Genomic DNA, 23774 nt, shown 5'->3' on the forward strand with positions numbered 1-23774 from the left:
TTAGGCAGGCCATGCATTATGCAGCAGCTTAGGCCACCACGCTGGGTCTTCATGTCCTCGGCTACAGTCCACCTGTCGCTGCTCTGGTCGTAGCGCTCCACCTTGTTAGAGGTGAAAAAGACACTGTAGCCTCCGACCACGAAGAGCAGGTCGTCCAGCACCGCGATGCCAAAGCTGCTGCGGGGGGTGAGCATGGTGGGCAGAGCGCGCCAGGAGTCAGTCAAGGGGCTGTAGGCCTCCGCACTACGCAGTTTGTTTACTCTGTCAAACCCTCCCACCTGAGGACAGGACACATGAGAGGAATGTTTTAGTATGTGGTTAAGGCAGGCAGAGAGGCAGACAATGTATTAATCCACTTGGGGAAATGAGGGTGTCGCAGCAGCATTGCAAGTCAAATGATACATATCTATAAAAATATCTAGGATAAAGCATTTGTCTCCGTGTGGACCTACCGCATAGACTTGTCCTCCGTACACAGCCACTCCCACTCCGGCACGCATGCTGCTCATGGGGGCGATCAGAGTCCACTGGTCGGTCTCTGGGCTGTAGCACTCAGCTGTGAGCAGACACTCCGTCCCGTTGAAGCCACCACAGATGTAAACCTGTAATAAGAAAGTATATTCTAATTTTGTTTATATATTCCATTTTATTTCATTCTACTTTAATTATCTGTTAATGTTAATGTTAATGCACCAAAGGACCCAGACACATCTTTTGTTTGTGCAAGCTTACTTGGCAATAAAGACATTTATGATTTCTGATCTAATGTTCCTTGTGTTCATCTACCACCCTGTGTCCCTCAGTTCCACCCACCCTGTGTCCCTCAGTTCCACCCACCTTGCCCTGGAGGGCTGCTGCCCCGGCGTCGCTCCTGCGCTCCAGCATGGGTGAGATCAGTGTCCACTGGTTGGTTTCAGGCTCGTAGCGCTCGCTGGTGTTCAGATGCACGTCTCCGTCATACCCTCCCATGGCGTAGATACAGCCGTCCAGCGCGACCACGCTGAGGTCACTGCGGAGTGAGTGCATGGGAGCCGCCTGCAGCCAGCTGCGAGTAACAGGGTTGAACTTGCGCACACTGCTGAGAGGCTTGCCGGCCCAGCCGCCGACGCAGTAGACCAGACCGTGGAGAAAAGCGCTGCCGTGGTGGATGACCCGGGGACTCTCCGGCTCAACGCTCACATCCATCCATCCACCGGCTCGGATATCGTAAGCCTCCATGCCATTGGCCAGGATGTTGCCACTCCAGCCTCCGATGGCCAATAGGACCTCCTGGGGCAGGCGTGGGCGGGTCAGTGGGTTTGGGAGCCTGTCGGAGCCAGGGGGGTTCAGGACGCTGAGGATGAGGGGCCTGCAGTCGTGGCTGTCCCTCACCACAGGGTTGTTCTGGACGTTGTTCTGGAAGTAGTCAGGCTTCATCAAGCCCATGCGAACCTGGGAAGAGACAAGCAGACAGCGGGTACAACTTAGACAGCGGTTGTAGACGGTTTCACTGGAATTCTGTTTCTAGGGAACAGTTTGGACCCAAATGTTTGAGAACCACTGTATTGATTGATTGATTGAAAACTGTATTAACAAATTGCAGAATGGGTAGAATACAGTACGGCTCAATACAAACAATTGTAATGAGGATGCAGACCAGAAAAAGACTTCTGTCTTATTTACATCAGAGTCCCCCATTTTCAATTCATCAAGACATTTATGACATACATGACATACAGATATACAGTGATACAATTAGTTACCTTGGGCAGCAACAAAGGAATGTGTGTTTTACGCTCCTCACAGGAGTGGTCGATCCAACGGAGGACGGCCTCGAACACCGTCTCCTCGTTCTTCACATTCAGGTCATCCCTCTCGATGATGTCCACCAGTTGCTGCAGGGACAGCTCCACAAACTCCTGTGAGACGGGCAGCATCTCCTCAAAGTGGCACACGATGAAGAGATGGGCCTTGCGCTTCAGGTCAGGGCAGCAGTAGACGTCCGCAAACCTCCAGAGGCCGACACAGTTTTCCAGAGACAGCTGGCCCTCTTGGAAGTCAGAGCACGCTCGTACTATGCCAGTGACGAGAAGCTGGTCTGCAGCCACCAGAAGCTCTTCCACGTTCTCTGCTGTCACCGGCACAAAGCGTGTGTAGGCGTACTCTATGATGAACGCCATCACACCCGGGGACACCCCAGGGATACTGTAGACTGGTTTCTCTGAGTCGCTGCAGCGAGGGAAGAGGGTTCTGTGGGATGCAGAATATAGAGATATCTGATGAGTAAACAGTAAGCAACATTCTGTCCTGTGTACTAATATATTTTCACTGTAGAAGTATAGGGTCTTAGCACAGTAGAAGTATAATAATTTTGTTTACAGTAGACGTACAGTATAGTATCTGTTTACAGTAGAAGTACAGTATAGGGTATTTTCATAGACGCATACAGTCTTTTCACAGTAGAAGTATAGTATATTTCCATAGTAGAAGTACAGTATATTATCTGTTTACAGTAGAAGTACAGTATAGTATATTTCTACAGGAGAAGTACAGTATAGGGTCTTAGCACAGTCAAAGTAAATTATTCAAATCAAATTAATTCATTGAAGCGTCTAGATGACGGACACATCCCTACCAAGCTAACCTGAACCAAGCTAACCTGAACCAAGATAAACGTACCTGAAATAGGTGCTGCAGCCACACAGGATGGCCTTGTGGGCGTTAAACTCAGTGCTGTTGACTTTAATAATCACATCACAGAACCTTCCCTCCAGACGCAGGTCATTAAGGATTGTAGAGGACATGGCGTTTGTTTCCTTTTCCATGATTTTTATATTATCTACAGAATATAATCAAGCTTACAGACAAGTAGCCGGAAACAACAAGTGAAATCTTCACTTGTCTTCTGAGATCTGAGATCTTCTGAGAGAATTGTTGAATAGATACACAAATGTTCTAGAACGTTTGATTATGACATCATACTGTGACATCATACTGTGACATCATACTGTGACATCACAACGGAACATGTTTGAGTTTCATTTGAATACTATAAATAATACGTATGATATAATCTAATGTAATGTTATAATATAATGTAATATAATAATAAAGTATAATATATTTAGCTCCCATTTTAATAATATAGACATGTCTAAAAACATGACATTCTTTAAAGTCTTAAAATAAAATACATTTAATTTAAATTAAAATAAATGTAAAATAATAATAACTTTATTTATATAGCACCATTCATACAGATTGCAGCTCAAAGTGCTTTACAGAAAAAAACGAAAAACAAAAGGATACATTTAAAAAAAAAAATTATTAATTAAATAATAAAGACATTCAAATGACAAAAACAGGAATAAAACAACTAGATACGATAGTAAAAATAGCTAAATAAGACGAAAAGTAAGACAATAACATAAGACAATAAAGATAATTACAAATTAAATAATAATAAAGACCGAAAAATTAAATAGTTATAATAATAAAATAGCTAAATTAGATATTAAACAATAAGAAAAAAATGTATAACAGTAAAACAAGACATTAATGAATAACAAATAAAATAATAAAAATACGACATAAAATAATGATACAAATTATAATAAAATATTTAAGTAAAAATAATTGAAATAAAGAAAAATAAGACAATAAAATAAAGATAATAATTAATTTAAAAGCTATTTTAAAAAGGTACGTTTTGACCTGGTTTTAAAAAGTGCCAACTATGTGCCAAACGAGTGTGCTGTCCTAATGACCTGCAGGGGAGTGTTCCACAGTTTTGGGGCGTAGCAGCTGAAAGCAGTGATCACAGCGTGTCAGGTAACTCTGCTGTGGACACTGAGCACCCGGCTCCAGCAGCAGGCACGTGCACTCATAGAGCCCAGAGGGTGCTCGAGCACCTGCCCTTTTGTGCCTCATAAAAAGTGCCCTTTTTACTCCAGTTTTTTTTACCATTTTTGTATACATTTCTTTTTAGAGAGAGAGTGATCTGCAATCTGCTTTGGTTGGGGGTGCAATTCCTAACAGGCTCAACCATATGGATAAAAGTACCCATATTATGTACATTACACAAACTAAAAACAGATATTACATTAAATTACACAAAATTAAAACAGATATGACATTACATTAACCTCTTCCGCCCGTGCGGACACTGAGCACCCGGGGCCGGACCGCAAATTACATCACGTCATAAATCAAGCACTGCAGACTGTCTGACATAATTATCGTATCTTTTTTCAAACGTATTCAAGAATAAACAGCATAACCATGTCACAACAGCAGTTATAATGTATATTTTGTTTACATTGGTAAACGTTTGTTTACCAATAGGTTAAAGTGTTATTAGTGAGATTTTAGTTTTTGAAATCTGTTTGTTGTGGTCGCGGAGATCCGCCATTCTGAATAAGCGGCCCACGCTGAATGATGGGAAATGTAGTTGTTGTGAAGGGCCAGATTAAACCGAATATATATATTTATTTATATATATATATTTAATTGTATTTGTATATTCTCTAATATTCCCTGATATCCCTTGTATATTCCTTGTACAATATGCATTGAATATCCATTCTAGCCTACTGAACATCCCATAATAGTCTCCATTCTACTATTGGTCGAGACCTTGGTGCCAGGCTGCCATACCCCTCAGACCCAGTTCAAACGTACCGCTCCACATGTACGCACAAGTCCTAGTTCCGCGTAGGAATCTGGCTACCGCACCACTAATGGGACTATTTGTTCATAGTGCGTATATATACTGCGCTACTAAAGTAGGACTTCCTTTTCAGTCCAGTTTCTTACCCTCCAATAGAGTCACAGACGTAAAGCCTCCCCGCGACGCCACGTGTGGGAGTAAGGCCAAGTTCGCCTACCATCGGTATTGAGACATCGTGTATATTAATATTTGAATAGTCATATTTGGCACTATATCGTCGAGTTGGACGTAGTCTATTAAGCTAATAATAGTCTGTTAATATATAGTGCTTCGTGCGGTGAGAATACTACCGTAGTCAGTACCCCATCGTTTCGGGCAGAGAACTGGCTGCTTACCCAGGGTGGTTGACCCCACGTGAAGCTGCACCCGAGGAGCCCCAGAGCCGACGAGCGAGTGGACCTGTATACCGGATTATTCTACCGACGACAGCCCGCCTTCCCAGGCACGGATTATGCTTTGTACACATTGATTATTCCATGGATAAAGACCCCCGACACTGCCGTGTGTTGGAACCCCCCCCCCCCTGGAGAGGACGCAAGGTGAGGAGACGCTCTGCAAGACGAGGTCGCTTCACGTCTCTCCTCCGTGGACCGGATGACGCCGGCCCACAAAGAGTCCACCTGCTTTCATCTGTGGTCCAAGGATCGCCGGCGCATTGAACGGCACTACAGTGGGTTCACCTGGGATACCCTTGGCCGGATGAGGCAGTCGGATTCTACCCCCCCCCCCCTTCCTACTCCTGTCGGCTTACAAGCGACCGGATTAACCCCCTCTAGTGTATCCAGTATATAATCATTAAAGTATCATTGCTGTTATTCCTTAAACTATTCCAGGTCGTATATGTACCACCTGCGCCTTCAGAGATTGGACATTCTCTATTGATATACCGACGAATACTCTTGCCATAAAAGTGCATACTAATTCCATTCATAAATGTGATTGATTTGATTAAGTGCTTTCTCTACACACCATCGCTGTGTAGAAATAAAGACCTATTTCTAATTCGTACATTTGTGTTGGATCCGTTTCATCTACGTGACAGTGTTCATCATAATATATTTATGCCGTGTACTGGGTGGCCGAATATTAAGTACAAAGGTAGTGGTAGTAAGTATCATATCTAGTAATACAGTCAGGGAATTGTACCCCTCAGTTACAATTGGTCCTTCGAACCGGATGGTAATTAGTGTAATATTAATATAGTGTTATTAATATTGAAATGGCCTATGATGAACACTCCACGAAACGATCCTCCTAACCAACGCCCGCAGCGCGAACGACGGCTCCCTCAGTACTTAGAGGCCTACGCTGTCAGTCAACAACCTAGTCTTCTACTAACAGTAAACGCGGTAAAACTAGAAAGTAAAAGTATGTCTAACCCCAACGCCCAGACTACCCCGACCAAAGAGGCCCCTACGGGCTCTAATGTAACTGACCAAGTTCACGGTGGGGACCAGTGGGAACCAGACATGACTTCACACCCCGCCAGTACTGAAGAAGTAGTCCCCGATGAGTCCCGGGAGGAATACAACGCTACCGAGAGAGAACTCGGCACGGAAGAAGACGGGGAGAGCACCGTGGAGATAGAGCTCCAAGGCTCCGCAAGGAGTACCCCGAGGGAAGGCTCCCCTATACAACCGCCTTCTCCCAGCGAGGCAGAGAGGACCCTACAGCAGGCCTTCCTCATCAGCCTGAACGCCGCTGCTGAACGCGACCGACTGCAGATCCAGCAGCGAAGCGAACACGAGCAGATACGTCTAGAAATAAGACGCATTCAGATGGAAGAGAATGTGGCCCGAGAACGAGCCGGTGCTCAACGGGACGCAGCGCGCGACAGACAGCAGTCGCAACTAATAGAAGAGCTGATCAGACGGACAACACCCTCTCCCTCCGCCAGAGGCTCCAGGAACTCGTCTAGACACACCTCCAGGGCGGCATCCCCTAGCCGAGTAAACAACCCTGAACTTGACCAACAGACGAGGTCTATACCCCCCACAGACCACCTCCCCCCACCGGTCCAAGCGAGACCTAGCAACCGGGAAGGAGCAGCATATCCTGTGGAGAGGCTAAACCAGAGACTACAAGCACTGGATGACCTAGCTGAAGACGAAGAGGAAGAGGAGGAGAACCACGCCCGAAGACAGCACAGTACTCTACCGGACCAGGAGGTCCGGTACAGCCCAGGCTATACTCCCGCGGAGCTGCGCTACAGACCCCCGACTCTATACACGGGTGAGCACGACGCACGACCCGCACCGAGGAACAGCACCTGGACAAGCGGGCCATGGTACACTGCCGGTACCAGCCCATACCAAGGAGCGGGAGGAGACTCGCCTAGGAGGCCTCTCCCCCAACGCTCGCCGATGTATCCACAGTCAGCGTCATACATTGGCACGCCTATGGTACCCGACTTCACCCAAGAGAACCGGGCCCAGTATACAGAACTCCGCATGTGTCTGGAGACCATGTTGGTGGATGTATTGGATGAACGCCACAAATACGCCATCCTACTGAAGCACTTAAAGGTGCCCCGCGCACATAATATAGCGCTCGCCTACGCGACTTCCACCACCCCATACACAGCAGCGCTGGTAGCATTGGACCAGAGGTATGGGCGCATATGGGATTACGTGATCCAGGAGATCCGACACATCGACCGCTTACCCCCAGCAATAGACAATCGAGCACTGGACGACCTGTCCATCAGAGTGCAGTCCCTGGTAGGGATGTTGGGAGCGCAAAGAGAGAAGGGGAGGCATGAACTTTACGCCAACTCAAATGTGGAAAGGATTCTGGAGAAGCTGCCGCCCGCTCGTCAGGAGCGCTTTAGGCGGCAGAGGGACCACAGAGACCCGAATGGCCCCGAACCGAACCTCCTCGATCTAGCAGACTTCCTGGCGAGAGAAGTCAGCAGCCTACGGCTAGATACATTCGGACGGAGCACCCCTGGCTCCAGAGAAGGAACCAGACGACTAAATGATGGAAGAAGATCGGTGACTGTGATGCACCAATCGGAGTCAGTACCGAGCAGCAGGAGCCACAGTACCCCCTCCAGAACGGAGAAGTGGAAGATAGTGTGCCCCTACTGTGAGAAAGAACACTGGCTAGCGCAATGTGACTCCTTCCCCAAGCTGAACGCGGAGGAAGCAAGTCAATGGATAAAATCCAACAAGCGCTGTTTTCGCTGTGCGCGCTCACACATGGCAGCCGAATGCCGCTTAAAGAAAAGGTGCACCAAGTGCGATGGAGCCCATCTGGACATACTTCACGACAGTAACAGACGGCGCCCTTCACCCGCACCATCCAGCCGCAAAGCGAGCGTCATGTACATCGATCCCGCCAGCAGCAGTGGAGCCCGAGTACTCCTAAAAGTAGTGCGTGTGACACTAAGCTACCAGAATAAAGTCCTGGACACTTACGCCGTCCTCGATGACGGGTCAGAGAAGACCCTGCTGCTCGCCTCCGCTGCGGCCCAGCTAGGGCTGCGGGGAAGCGAAACCCAAATGACAATTCGGACAATAAGACGAGATTTGAAGACGATAAAGGGCGAGAATGTCTCATTCTCTATCGCAGCAAGCGGCCAGCCTGAGCGACGGTACCAGATTGCAGACGCTTTCACCAGCCAAGAAATAGGACTGTCGCGGTACACATACCCCGTCGCCAAGCTGATGGAGAAATATGTACATCTGCGCAAGTTACCGATCCCGCTCATAGACAATGCTATGCCGACCCTGTTGATAGGCTCCGACCATGCAGACCTCATTGTCCCGATAGACCGGGTTCATACCGGACCCCGAGGCTGTCCTGCAGCAGTCGAGACCCGTTTGGGATGGACTCTCCAAGGCCCGCTCGCCAAATCTCTCAACCGAAGTACAGCCACTAGATGTCTCCACTCCCGAGTCACAGAGGGAGAAACCGCACTCCTGCAACACGTAGAGCGGCTATGGACCTTGGAACAAATGCCCTTTAAGAACGGAAAGAAAGACATTCGCTCTAAAGATGACATTTACGCCATTCACCTCCTCGAGACAGGGACCAAGAGAGTCCCGGTCAACGGCGTGTTGAGATACGCCACGCCACTCCTGCGGCGAGAAGGAATGCCTACTTTCCACGCCAAGACAGACGCCACAGAACGGTACCTGCTGAACACGGAGCGGCGCTTAGCCAAGAACCCCGCCCAAGAGAGTGTATACCGCGCTGAGATTGAGAAGCTCATCACAGCGGGACACGTCACAAAGATGGACATTAAAGAGGCTGACCAGACCACTGAATCATGGTACGTGCCTCACCACAAGGTCCATCACAACGGTAAAGACCGCATAGTATTTAACTGCAGCTACCAGATCGGATCCCAAAATCTGAATAAAGAGTTACTGCCCGGTCCCACACTCGGCCCCTCCCTACTCGGCGTTCTACTACGCTTCCGCCAGGAAAAGGTGGCCATCAGCGGGGACATTAAAGGAATGTTCCTGCAGGTGAGATTAGTAGAGGCGGACAAGCCCCTGTTACGGTTCCTATGGAGAGAGAAGCCAGGAGATGAGCACCCAGCCATCTACCAATGGGAAGTCCTCCCCTTCGGAACGACGTGCAGCCCCTGCTGTGCTACATTTGCACTACAGAAACATGTAGCAGAGGACCCAGCAGCGGACGAAGAGGTCCGACACAGCGTAAAGAACAGCTTCTACGTAGACAACTGTCTACAAAGCCTTTCAACCCAAGAAGAAGCCGAGGCTCTCCTGATTAAACTCCGCGCCTCATTGATCAAAGGCGGCTTTGATCTCAGGCAGTGGGCCAGCAGCGATCCGCAAGTACTGCGCAGCCTCTCCTCCGAGGACAAGGCAGCCAGCAGCGAGACCTGGATGGCTACAATCCCGGGAGAAGCCCAGGAGATGACCCTGGGATTGGTGTGGCGATTCAAAACAGATTCGCTTCACTACAGACACAAGCCCCTGACTACGGAGCAGGGAAGGCCGGCGGCGGCGCCGACCACCAGACGGAGTGTGTACACAACACTCGCCCGACAATATGACCCGCTAGGATGTATTCTACCGTACACCACCAGGGCAAAAATGATTGTACGAGCATTGTGGGACAAGGACCAGGGCTGGGACGACCCCATTCCCGCACACCTTGCATCCACCTGGAGAGAGTGGGAGATGGAGCTCCACTCACTCCCAGGCGTTAATATGCGCCGAAGCTACTTCCCACCCACGGTGAGGCCAGAGACATGTAAAATGGACTTACACGTCTTCAGTGACGCCTCAGAGGTCGCATACGGATCAGTAGCCTACTTGCGGGCCCAAGACCAGGGGGGAGAGATCTACACAGCATTTGTCCTCGCCCGCTCGAGAATAGCCCCACGCAAGCAACAATCTATCACACGTCTAGAGCTCTGCGCAGCCCTAGCCGGAGCGCACCTAGCCACGCTCATCCAACGTGAGCTCACCATACCGGTGTCTAGAACAATCCTGTGGTCAGATTCCACGACGGTACTCGCCTGGATCAAATCGGACTCATGCAAGTACAAAGTCTTCGTGGGAGTCAGAGTCACCGAGATTCAAGACTTAACCGAAGAGTTAACCGGAGAAACAGAGTGGCGCTACGTTGATACAAAACAGAACCCAGCTGACGTCATCACCCGGGGGATGCCCCTGGATGACCTCACCCGTCGCAATGTCTACAGTGACGGCCCCGCATTCCTAAGACTCCCGGAAGGACAGTGGCCCATGCCTATCCCGAGGGAAGCCAGTCAGGAGGAGGCTGAGAATAAGAAGCCTGTGTTCTGTGGATTGAGCACTGTTATCTCCGCAGACCCCAACACACTCCTGATGGGGCGGCTAGATCCTGCATTACCCCAGACAATGTACCGGCCTGAAGAAGCGAACGGCCGACGAATGTGGAGGTACAGCCAAGTATTAGCCGACAAGTTTTGGAACAGTTTCCTACTGCACTACCTACCGTCTCTACAGACCCGCCAGAAGTGGGTAAAGGAGAGAGACAATTTGACAGAAGGAACAGTCGTCATGATTATTGATCAATCACTGCCCAGAGCTATGTGGCCGGCCGGCCGCGTAAGCAAAGTGATCACCGGTGCCGACGGCAAGTTCCGAGCAGCTGAAGTGCTCGTCCAGGGTCGCACTTACACCCGTCCCATGGCGAGGCTCATAGAACTGCCTCGACTCCCAGACACAATCGATGATGACCATGACCCTACAACCCTATGACTTTGTGAAGTTGACTGACCCCTACAGCAAACCCTTATGTGTAAATAGACAACGCGATTAATCTGTCTCTGTTTAACTGATTAGGTCTGGGACCAATCAGGGGGTGGCTGTTGTGAAGGGCCAGATTAAACCGAATATATATATTTATTTATATATATATATTTAATTGTATTTGTATATTCTCTAATATTCCCTGATATCCCTTGTATATTCCTTGTACAATATGCATTGAATATCCATTCTAGCCTACTGAACATCCCATAATAGTCTCCATTCTACTATTGGTCGAGACCTTGGTGCCAGGCTGCCATACCCCTCAGACCCAGTTCAAACGTACCGCTCCACATGTACGAACAAGTCCTAGTTCCGCGTAGGAATCTGGCTACCGCACCACTAATGGGACTATTTGTTCATAGTGCGTATATATACTGCGCTACTAAAGTAGGACTTCCTTTTCAGTCCAGTTTCTTACCCTCCAATAGAGTCACAGACGTAAAGCCTCCCCGCGACGCCACGTGTGGGAGTAAGGCCAAGTTCGCCTACCATCGGTATTGAGACATCGTGTATATTAATATTTGAATAGTCATATTTGGCACTATATCGTCGAGTTGGACGTAGTCTATTAAGCTAATAATAGTCTGTTAATATATAGTGCTTCGTGCGGTGAGAATACTACCGTAGTCAGTACCCCATCGTTTCGGGCAGAGAACTGGCTGCTTACCCAGGGTGGTTGACCCCACGTGAAGCTGCACCCGAGGAGCCCCAGAGCCGACGAGCGAGTGGACCTGTATACCGGATTATTCTACCGACGACAGCCCGCCTTCCCAGGCACGGATTATGCTTTGTACACATTGATTATTCCATGGATAAAGACCCCCGACACTGCCGTGTGTTGGAACCCCCCCCCCTGGAGAGGACGCAAGGTGAGGAGACGCTCTGCAAGACGAGGTCGCTTCACGTCTCTCCTCCGTGGACCGGATGACGCCGGCCCACAAAGAGTCCACCTGCTTTCATCTGTGGTCCAAGGATCGCCGGCGCATTGAACGGCACTACAGTGGGTTCACCTGGGATACCCTTGGCCGGATGAGGCAGTCGGATTCTACCCCCCCCCCCTTCCTACTCCTGTCGGCTTACAAGCGACCGGATTAACCCCCTCTAGTGTATCCAGTATATAATCATTAAAGTATCATTGCTGTTATTCCTTAAACTATTCCAGGTCGTATATGTACCACCTGCGCCTTCAGAGATTGGACATTCTCTATTGATATACCGACGAATACTCTTGCCATAAAAGTGCATACTAATTCCATTCATAAATGTGATTGATTTGATTAAGTGCTTGCTCTACACACCATCGCTGTGTAGAAATAAAGACCTATTTCTAATTCGTACATTTGTGTTGGATCCGTTTCATCTACGTGACAGTGTTCATCATAATATATTTATGCCGTGTACTGGGTGGCCGAATATTAAGTACAAAGGTAGTGGTAGTAAGTATCATATCTAGTAATACAGTCAGGGAATTGTACCCCTCAGTTACAGTAGTCATTTTGAGAAGAGGACATCCAAAGCTTTTTTTTTTCTTTTTTTTTTATCATTTTCCCCCTCCATTTTCCTCCGATTTTCTCCCATCCCAATGTTAGTCGTATGCCAATTCCCAATCCCCTTCCTGGTTGCTGCGCACTTACCCCCCACAGTCAGATCATCTGGGAGAGTGGAGGCTATCACGTGCTTCCTCCGACACACATCCAGCCAATCAACCGCTTCTTTTCACCTGGCAGCGCGGATCCTCCCTGAGAGGGTGTAGCGTGTGGAAGGATCACACTATCCCACTCAGGTCCTATCCGCGCTTAGCAGGCGCCCCGACCGAACTGTAGGAGTCGCTGTTTACAACGACCCGGACCCACCCCGCCAGCTTCTCCCACCCTCTAATACAGCCAATTGTATTAGTGCAGACGGCCAGCCAAGCTGGTGACAACCCCGGAGCTGTGAGCTGGATTCGAACAGGCGAATCCAGCTCACAGCTCCGGGGTTGGTGACGAACGCAATCTCCGCTACGCCACCTAACCGCCAAACGACACTTCCCAAAGGTCTCTAGCCTTCGGCAAGCAAATTACTTCCTGATTAATATTTTTTTTTCTTATTACTCTGGATTATATACCACAAAACTGAACGTTATTGGCATATATTGGCAGTTAGTTTGTCATCCCTATTTTGAGCATTTAGCAACCATCCGATTAAAAATCTGTTTCAAAATGGCGGAGCTCTGGCAAGAATAAGAAACCTACTGTACATGCAGTAGATTTCATTATCTGTTCTTATGCACGCCTGGTGATACTAAATCCAAATTGAACTTGGCCATTTGAAAGATAAGATTTGGCCCAAACTATAAATGTGCGAATTGGCTATAATAAAGTAATTTATACACCTGCTATTCTATATTCTATAATAATATTTCAAATAGCATTGGTCTGTATGGGAGAATACAGTACTGTATCTACAAAACCTTCTGTTTATTCATCTTCCCTTTATTAATTTCCTTAGATGTACAGGTGATCTCAAGAAGGTACTGAACAAGCTCATTGGCAGTTTTTCATGTCTGGTAATTTTTTGCATGGTGTTATTCACTGTCAAAGATGCAAAGAAATATCATAATTCATATTCTCCTTTGTTTCATCACAATTTAAGCAAGCCTAGTAATAGACACAATATTTCTGACACTGGGAATACATTCACTGAGGTCCATATATGTCCCTAGATACCAATAACATGCGAATGGCCTTGTAGAAGTGAAGCAATATTCCATTATAGATATGTATTTTAGGCAGATTTTCAGAAAATAGGGCTCCGGGCTTAACAGACTTTATGCTGTGTAGCCTATGCTTCTTCATCTGAAGGATCCGATTGCAGTTTCAATGCACATGTGTTGAATTATTTAAAAAAAACGGAATGGATCCCAACCCATGGGTTCTATGTACATCACCAGCTATCACCGTTGTCCAGATAATGATGAGTCAGAAGTTACATATCCATAGAGGCTCCATTCGAAACTGAACTAATCCCAGTTGCCATGAAACTACTCAGCGGCTCAGGATGATTTAGGCCATGTCCAGACTAAAACGATTTCGGTCGTATCAGGCAAAGTATTAGATCGTTTGCACCTTTCAGCCACACGGAACGTATGGTTATTCTATAACCCTAGTTACATGATACTGGCTGAGCGTCTGGCTCTGCTACTGAGATAACCTCTTATCTCCTCGCACCTAGCGTGCACACGAAACAAAAACAAATGCACCCACTTGCACGTGACTGCGCCACCCCCATGCGTCCCTATGATGTCACGCCTCACCCTTCCCAGTTCTATTTCCATAAATGGAAAACCCCCCAAGGGACCTCAGGGCGCTAAGAGCGAGACGCTCAGCCAGTATCATGTAACTAGGGTTATAGAATAACCATACGTTACATTTGAACTGGCCTCGCGTCTCGCTCTGCTACTGAGATAAAGAGCGGACGCGCAGCCCGACAAATGCCCCCCCTGAGGGCCCGTAAGCCCCAGCCAGGGAGGAGGGGAGTCAAGTCAAGTCAAGTCAAGAGTTTTATTTGTCACGGCATACAAGTATACAATGAAATGCGGGTGGTCTTGCCCGCAACGATGTGCAATACAGTAGTAACAACATATAATAGAATCCAATAAAACAACATTGTGCAATAAACAGGTAACATAGTGGGACATCACAGTATTTGTACATGAGTTATGAGTTATGAGTACATGAAGGACATGCTAGGTCCTGTGGTAGTGCAATACACTGTTAGCTACGGATGAGGCACTGGGTCTTTCTGTACATGCTATTTTATACAATCTCAGGTTATACTATACTATTTTTAAAGTGACTTTTCCTTAGTGGCCATAAGTGTGGGCGTGTGCAGCATGAGTGTGTGCTTGCTCATGTTAAAGTGGCTGCTAGTGTGTGAGCGTGTACAGTGTGTGTGTCGTGTGTGTGCTCATGTGTGCTTGTGTATGGAGAGTTCAGTGTTCAAGGCTCTGATGGCCTGGGGGAAGAAGCTGAGCCGAAGTCTCTCTGTCCTAGTAGCTGGGGTTCGCAGGCGTCTGCCTGACCTCAGCAGCATGAACAGGCTGTTGTTGGGGTGGTGTGGGTCTTTCATTATTCTGCAGGCTCTGGATTTGCACCTCTTGTTGTATAGAACCTGCAGGGTTGGTAGTGCAATACCCGTGGTACGCTCGGCTGAGCGCACCACTCTCTGTAGGGCCTTCTTGTCCTGTGCCGTGCTGTTTCCCTACCAGGCAGTGATGTTTCCAGTCAAGATGCTCTCTACAGCTCCGGAGTAGAAGGACTGCGGTATCTTCCCAGATACTCTGAACTTCCTTAACTGTCTCAGGTGGTAGAGGCGCTGTTTCGCCTCCACCCGCCCGTCCTAACGAAGGGGGGAGGCAGTCATCTCGACCAAAGTGCGAAAAAAGGGGGAACCAGGCACCCCTGAACGCACAGCACAAGCGGGACCACGTGTGACACAGCACCCCACGGTCCACACCCACACACCCCTGCTAGCCCACCTGATGGCGGGATGCAGGAGAGGTCCCGGACCTCAGGACCGCCTGGGAGACAGACCCCCCAGTCATGTCCATGAGGTAAAACCTAACAAAAGGACTCGGGGAGGACCAGGAGGCCGCAGCAGAGCTATAATCGATAAAAAGCATTCTAACATAGGAGTTTTTCTTATCTAAGTGTTCATCTGACGGATGATGGCGCTGCTCCGACCGGCTGCCTCTCTGTTCGCTCCGTCGAGACTGTGTTTACTTTTGTTAATATTTATAGTTTTTAGAGTTTTGTTCGTACCAACTGTTGGTGCATTTAATGTATATGACCGTCAGTCACTCATAGACATTGGATTACGGGAAACTTATCAACTGGATTACTCACTGGATCAGCTTTCCGAACCGCATCAATGGCCTGAAGAAATTCTCCGGAGATCAGGACCAGATCCTTTGTTCCCAGACCCCAGGAACAGAGGAACCAGACGGCGAGGGAAGAGGGCTGGGATCCGTAACAGGCTGAGATCCAGACGCCACCGTACACCACTGCCCAGTATATTGCTAGCCAATGTACAATCAATTGACAATAAACTGGATGACATCCGAGCAAGGATTCAATATCAAAGAGACGTTAGGGACTGCAACGTCCTCTGCTTCACCGAGACGTGGTTGACGCCGGACGTCCCAGACCACGCAATTCAACCGGCTGATCACTTCTTTATCCATCGCAAGGATCGGACATCATCAGAGTCCGGTAAACAACGTGGAGGAGGTATTGCCTTCATGTTTAACAAAAATTGGAGCGACCCAACTAACGTGAAGGAATTATCCAACCACTGCTCCCCAGAACTGGAATATATAACCATCAAGTGTCGTCCTTTCTTCCTCCCGAGGGAGTTAACGGCGATCGTCCTGGTCGGAGTGTATATTCCACCGCAAGCCAGCAACAAGGTTGCGCTCTCCAGACTACACGACGAGGTAAATAGAATCCAAGTGGCGAATGTTAACGCCGCCATTTTAGTTCTGGGAGATTTCAATAGCGCCAATCTGAGAAAGGTATTGCCTGACTTCTATCAGCATGTGACTTGCAACACCAGAGGCGGTAACATCCTAGATCACTGTTACACGCAATTTAAAGGTGGCTACAAGGCTCATTCTGATAGTGGCTTTGGTAAGTCAGATCACGCATCCATTTTTCTTTCACCAAAGTACAGACAGAGAATTAAAAGTACTCCCGTAGTCTCGCGAGAGGTGCAGAAATGGGATGTGACGTCAGAGGAGACGATCCGGTCAGTGTTTCACCACACAGACTGGATTGTGTTCCGCGACACAGATAACATTAATGCCTACACGGAGACAGTGCTGGACTATGTTTGTACTAGGGTGAAAGAAACAATCCCCACTACCAAAATGAAAGTTTACCCAAATCAAAAACCCTGGGTAGACAAATCCGTCCGTGAAGCTCTGAGAGAGCGCACCAAAGCATACAACGACGGCCTAGAGGCAGGCAACATGAATGACCACAAGGTGGCGCGATACAACGTAAGGAGGACAGTGTCAGAGGCCAAACGACGCTACAGGGATAAAATTGAACTCCAGTTTGAACAAGCTGACTCTAGAGCTATGTGGCAGGGGCTCAAAACGATGACAGACTACAAAGGCGCCTCCCTCAAACTGAACAGTGACATCTCCTTAGCAAATGACCTCAATACCTTCTATGCGAGGTTTGATGCTGGTAATAACAACACCAGCTCACAAGCCTCGGCAATGGGGGGGGGGGGGGTCGGCTGCTGATGGAGGCGCAGTGTTCAGGGTAACAGAGCATGAGGTGAGGCGGACCTTTAAAAAAGTGAATATCAGGAAGGCAGCAGGTCCAGACGGCATCCCCGGCCGCGTCCTAAAAGTCTGTGCCGACCAACTGGCCCCAGTATTCACTGACATATTTAACCTGTCCTTAGAACAGGCTGTCATCCCCACCTGCCTGAAGAAGTCCACTATTATCCCTGTACCCAAAAAATCCAAGCCTGCTTGCCTCAACGACTACCGCCCTGTAGCTCTCACCTCCATAGCCATGAAGTGCTTCGAGAAGCTAGTAAAGGGCTACATCTGCTCCTCCCTCCCCATCAACATGGACCCCCTGCAATTTGCATACCGCCCCAACAGGTCCACGGAGGACGCCATATCCCGTGTGCTGCACACAGCAGCATCACACCTGGACAAGAGGCAGGGGAACTATGTGAGAATGCTATTCATCGACTACAGCTCGGCATTCAATACCATAGTCCCCTCCATACTCATAGCCAAGCTCAGGGACCTGGGCTTGGGCTATGACCTCTGCCAGTGGGTCTTGGACTTCCTGACTGGCAGACCCCAGGTGGTGAGAGCAGGCAACTGCACCTCCTCATCCATCACCCTCAACATAGGGGCCCCCCAGGGCTGTGTTCTGAGTCCCCTCCTCTACTCCCTGTACACACACGACTGTGTGGCTCAGCGGAGTAGCAATACAATCGTCAAATTTGCTGACGACACAGTGGTGGTGGGCCTGATCTCTGCCAATGACGAGAGGGCCTACCTGGAAGAGGTCAAGGTCCTGGCGGGATGGTGCCAGGAAAACAGCCTCTCCCTGAACGTCAGCAAAACAAAGGAGATGATTGTGGACTTCAGGAGGTCGGGGGTCAAGGACTACAGCCCCCTCAGCATCGACGGGGCACCGGTTGAGAGAGTCAACAGCTTTAAGTACCTCGGAGCCTACATATCCGAGGACTTGACATGGACCACACACATTAACAGTGTTGTGAAGAAGGCACGACAATGCCTCTACTTCCTCAGGCGCCTAAGGAAGTTCCAAGTCAGCCAGAAGATCCTTAAGAACTTCTACTCATGTACAATAGAGAGCATCTTGACCGGCAACATCACCTCCTGGTTTGGGAATAGCACTGCACAAGACCAAAGCAGACTACAAAGAGTGACACGTTCAGCCGAACGCACAATTGGAGGGGGGCTCCCCACCCTCCAGAACATTTACTACAAGCGTTGCAAGGGCAAGGCTAAGAGAATCATTAAAGACTCCAGTCACCCGAACAACTGCCTCTTTGAACTGCTGCGGTCAGGCAAGCGATACAGGAGTCTCAAGGCGAGCACAGAAAGACTCAGAAGAAGCTTCTATCCCCAGGCCATCAGGCTGCTAAACGAACAATGAATGAACACTACACAACAACAACCACCAAACGCACATAGCACACACATCCACACGCACACACTCACTTTAAACAAACACACTGTAGCACCCACTCCACACACTTATAGCACACACCCACTTTAAACAAACACACTGTAGCACCCACTCCCCACACTTTATATTTATGGATGAAGGATTGCACTACAACTCGTACACCTTACTGTAAATTGTACCTAAAATTGTACCTCATCCCATTTCTGCTTTGCACTAGATAGTACTGTACATTAGTACACTGCATAGTATTGTGTATTGTATATTATATGGTAACTCAGAACATTGTACATATGTCTATACCGAACACTGTGACCTCATTTTCTTCTTCTAAATTCATGCTATATTATGTTATTATGTTATTTGATACTATCTTGTCTAGCACAGTCTCTGGAGCGTAACAGTAAGAAGCATTTTGTATGAAAGTATTCTGTACTTCTGTATGACAACTATTAAAGAACTTGAACTTGAACTTGAACACAGGATTAAGAGCTAAGGAAATAGCATCATCTACTGATCTATTTTTCTTGTAGGTGAACTGCCAGGGATCAAGACAGGTAGGAATCTGACCTTTTATATAATTCAGCACTAGCCGCTCTAAACATTTCATTAAAACTGAGGTTAGAGCAATAGGTCTGTAATCATTAAGACAAGTCACAGGTGATTTCTTGGGAACCGGAATGATAGTAGATTCCTTGAAGCTCCTTGGAACAAGGCGGCGCTCCAGTGACATGTTGAAAAGGTCTGTGAGCACAAGCTGCTCAGAGCAGAGTCTGACGGCCCTGGGAGGAATGCCGTCCGGGCCAGTGGTTTCCTAGCCTCAGTACTGAACAGGACCTTGCGCACCTCATGTTCTGTGACAGTCAGCCCAGACAAGTCACTGGGGTTGTAGGAAGTGATAGTGTTCAGTCCCTGCCACATCCGACAGGGGTCACTGCCAGAGAAATGTCCTTCAATACGTTCTCCATAGGAGCGCTTTGCGGCTCTTATTGACCGCTCCAGCGAGTATCTAGCCAGTTTATAACTGGTTGCATCCCCAGATTTAAAAGCAGTAGCTCGTTCAGTAAGTTTGAGTCTAACATCAGAGTTAAGCCGGTTTTTGGTTTGAGTATTGCTTAACCACCTTGCGGGGAATGCACAAGTCAATACAAAAATTGATATATCCAATAACAGCATCACAGTATTGGTCAAGGTCCTCACATTTAAAGACAGACCAGTCTGTGGCGTCGAGACACCCTTGTAATAGTGTTTCGGCATCTTTAGTCCAACATTGAGTGGAGGGTACCGTCGGTTTGATTTGTCTATTTTTCTGAGTATATGACGGTAGAAGAAGAATCGATTGCTGATCGGATTTACCAAAAGCTGGCCATTGGAAATACCTGTAAGCAGCTTTTATGTTGCTATAGCAATGATCCAGGATTTTGTTTCCTCTTGTAGGGTGTTTTACATGCTGATGGTAATTTGGCAGAACCGATTTAAGAGAACAATGATTAAAATCACCAGCTGCAATAAACACAGCCTCCGGATGGGAGATCTCATATTTATGTATAATGTCAGCCAGTTCATTGAGAGCAGTCGCGGTGTCATGTAATAAAAAAAGTCAACCAAGGAACTCGATTCTTGTACCGGATCTCCTCACTGGTAAACAAGAATACCCTGAAGACTCTGGCAGGAGCACTCATTCAAGGGTACTACGACTATGCTTGCACCTCATGGTACCAAAGCACATCAAAGGCGCTAAAAACAAAATTACAAACATCTCAAAACAAACTGGTCAGACTACTGCTTGACCTTACTCCTAGAACCCACCTCACCCCTGCCCACTTTGACAACCTAGGATGGCTTAGAGTAGAAGACAGAGTACAGCAACTTGCAATGGGCCTGGTCTACAAGATACACTACACGACCAAGGTACCCATGTACATGTCAAAATACTTCCCAAAGGTCAGTGAATACCACAATCACAACACCAGAGGGAGCTCCACAAATCATGTTAAACCCAGATTCGGCTCAAACAAGGGACTAAACACATTTCACAATTATGCCACATCAATGTGGAACGCCCTACCCAAAGCTGTAAAGGAATGTGAATCACTACCCACTTTCAAAAACACTCTCAAAAAACACCTACGGGAGACTGCAATTCAACACTGGCCCCTGTAAATGTCCTAACACAGCCCCCTCCAATGTACAGTAAAAATTACCAAGTATGGTCTTGTCAATATTCCAATGTACAGTCATGCTTGTACAGTTGTACAGTGTCCCTCACCCACCCCTCCTACCCAACCTCCCCCCCCCCACCCACCCAACCACCTCCAATGTACAGTACCCCCCCACCCAACCTCCTCCAATGTACAGTTTCTACGTCAAATGTATATACTTTTTCTCTGGATTCTTTTCGTATCACAAACAGTACTGTGTTTGCAAATCTGGTATGTCATAAATGTCTGGATGTAGCAGTACTGTCTATCTGTATGTCGTGTGTCATATATGTCCTGATGAATTGAAAATGGGGGACCCTGATGTAAACAAGAGGAAAGTCTTTCTATGGTCTGCATCCCCTTAACAATTGTATGTATTGAGCTGTACTGTACTGTACCCATCCTGCAATCTGTTAATAAAGTTTTCAATCAATCAATCAATCAATCAATCAATCAAGTCAGCCCGAGGGTGTACATAAACAGCAATAAGAAAGATAGCTGGGAATTCTCTAGGGAGATAAAAGGGGTAACATTTAATGACTAGGCATTCAAGATTAGTATTGCAGGTCTTGTTCATGACCGTAGTATCGGTACACCACTTTTCATTCACAAGAAGACAGACCCCTCCTCCTTTGGTTTTGCCGGTGCACTCCTTCAGTCGGTCTGAGCGAAACACAGCGAATCCCGGCGGCTGAAAGGCTGAGTCTTTCAGTACACAAATGTTCTAGAATGGTCTATTATGACATCATACTGTGACATCACAAATGTTCTAGAATGGACTATTATGACATCATACTGTGACATCACAAATGTTCTAGAATGGTCTATTATGACATCATACTGTGACATCACAAATGTTCTAGAATGTTCTATTATGACATCATACTGTGACATCACAAATGTTCTAGACTGTTTGATTATGACATCATACTGTGACATCACAAATGTTCTAGAATGTTCTATTATGACATCATACTGTGACATCACAAATGTTCTAGAATGTTTGATTATGACATCACACAGTTACATCACACATGTTCTAGAATGTTTGATTGTGACATCACAAATGTTCTAGAATGTTTGATTATGACATCATACTGTGACATCACAATGAAACATATGTTGACATTAAAAAAGAACAAATAAAACGATAAAAAAAACTACATAAAACAATGATACAAATTATAATAAAATATTTAAGTAAAATGTATAGAAATAAAGAAAAATAAGACAATGAAATAAAGATAATAATTCATTTAAAAGCTATTTTAAAAAGGTAAGTTTTTAGCAGTGCCAACCGAGTCTGCTGTCCTAACAGACTTGGGGTCTGTAGGGTATGCATTTATAGGATAAATGAGCTCCTGCACTGATTATTATAGTTCAATATTCAATATTTGATCACCAAAATCCCCCAAAAAGCATAAAAAGGCCCCTCCCTGCCCAAAAAGGGCCCCCAAAAATAGCACAGGCCCAGTGCCCGTTTCAGCCTTTGAGCACCTGCCCCTTTAAAGTCCTGTGCACGTCCCTGATCTAGACTATATGTAGTAATAGTAATATGCAGACACGGGTAGTTAGTGAGGAGCAGAGCCTTCTAAAAGATTATTATATGGCTCTGGTCAGGAGTTAGTCAAATACCTCAGCCAATCATTATCGACTAGAAGATGAAAACATGTTTCTGTCCTGCACTCTGGAGCAGCAGCAGTGACCCCTGTTACAGGATATCACTGCCACCTAGTGGTAGCCTATGTAAATGTATGTACTAGGTGGATGTTGCGTGCAGGTTGACCAGTGTACAATGGCGCTGCTTGATAACTACAACGAATAGTAAATTACACCAGACCACCGTCTCATCTCGTTATTGAAACATGGTCTCAGAAGTGGTTTAGCTGTGAATAAAAGCTGCAAGATTGACAGCTAATGGACAGAATCTCAACACAGATGTGACTGTGAGTGCAGAGGCGCTTTAGTTAGTTAGTAGCTCACGGCTAGCTAGCTTTTATCCTTTAGCTTCGGTGGCTAACTGACGCTACGGAGGATTGGTAGCCATGGCTTTTCACAACACCATTCCCGCTCCCACTCCAATGAAGCTCAGCGGAGACTGGAGCACAAACTGGGACATCTTCAGGGCTGAATTTGAAGATTACAGTTTAGCAGTGGAACTGGGAGGTGCATCGGAGGCTGTCCAAGCAGCTACTCTGAGGAGCTTAATGGGGACAGAATGCCGACATGTATACAAGCACAATCTGGAATTGACGAACGAGCAGCGGACCAATGTAAAAAACATTCTGGATGTGTTAGAGGGGTATTTCAAACCGGCAAAAAACTTAATATATGAGCGATATGTTTTTGGCTCTTGCAAACAAGAGGAGGGTGAGTACATGGACACTTTTATTACCCGTTTGAGGGAAAAGGCTGCAACATGTGACTATGGGGCTCTCAGGGATGAGCTGATAAGGGACAAAATAGTACTTGGCATCGCCAATGAGGGCACGCGTAGACACCTGTTGAGAGAGAGGGGTCTGACCCTAGCTACAGCCATAGAAACATGCCGTGCTGCAGAGCTGACGGACATGACACTGAAGTCCATGGAACAACAAGAGAGGCCACATGCGGACAGCGTTAATGCAACTTTCAGACCGACATGAAAAAAATCCCCTCATGTCACGGGAAAGTATCAGAAAAGATACACCCCAGCCACAGACAGTGCATCCGCTTGTAAATACTGTGGTATATCACATGGGAGGGAAAGAGAGCAATGCCCTGCTTATGGCAAAGTGTGCAAGGCATGTGGTACAACTAACCACTTTGCACGGGTGTGCATCAAAACCAGGGGAACAGAGGCACATGTTCACGCCATGGA

The 23774-nt window shown here is 47.3% G+C and overlaps 1 protein-coding gene across 1 annotated transcript; it reads right to left on the reverse strand.

The window, feature by feature from the left end:
• Nucleotides 1–260: 260 nt before the first annotated feature.
• LOC311247651 (kelch-like protein 10) lies at nt 261–19564 on the reverse strand (the record flags this gene model as incomplete). The annotated part of the gene is made up of 5 exons (XM_084338664.1): nt 261–278; nt 838–1293; nt 1375–1431; nt 1800–2229; nt 19560–19564. Coding segments are annotated over 5 exons (966 nt in total), but the record flags the coding sequence as incomplete, so codon positions are not given.
• Nucleotides 19565–23774: the final 4210 nt, after the last annotated feature.

This window comes from Notolepis coatsorum (assembly GCF_963971535.1).
Source record: "Notolepis coatsorum genome assembly, contig: SCAFFOLD_1350, whole genome shotgun sequence".
In the NCBI taxonomy this organism is placed as follows: domain Eukaryota; kingdom Metazoa; phylum Chordata; class Actinopteri; order Aulopiformes; family Paralepididae; genus Notolepis; species Notolepis coatsorum.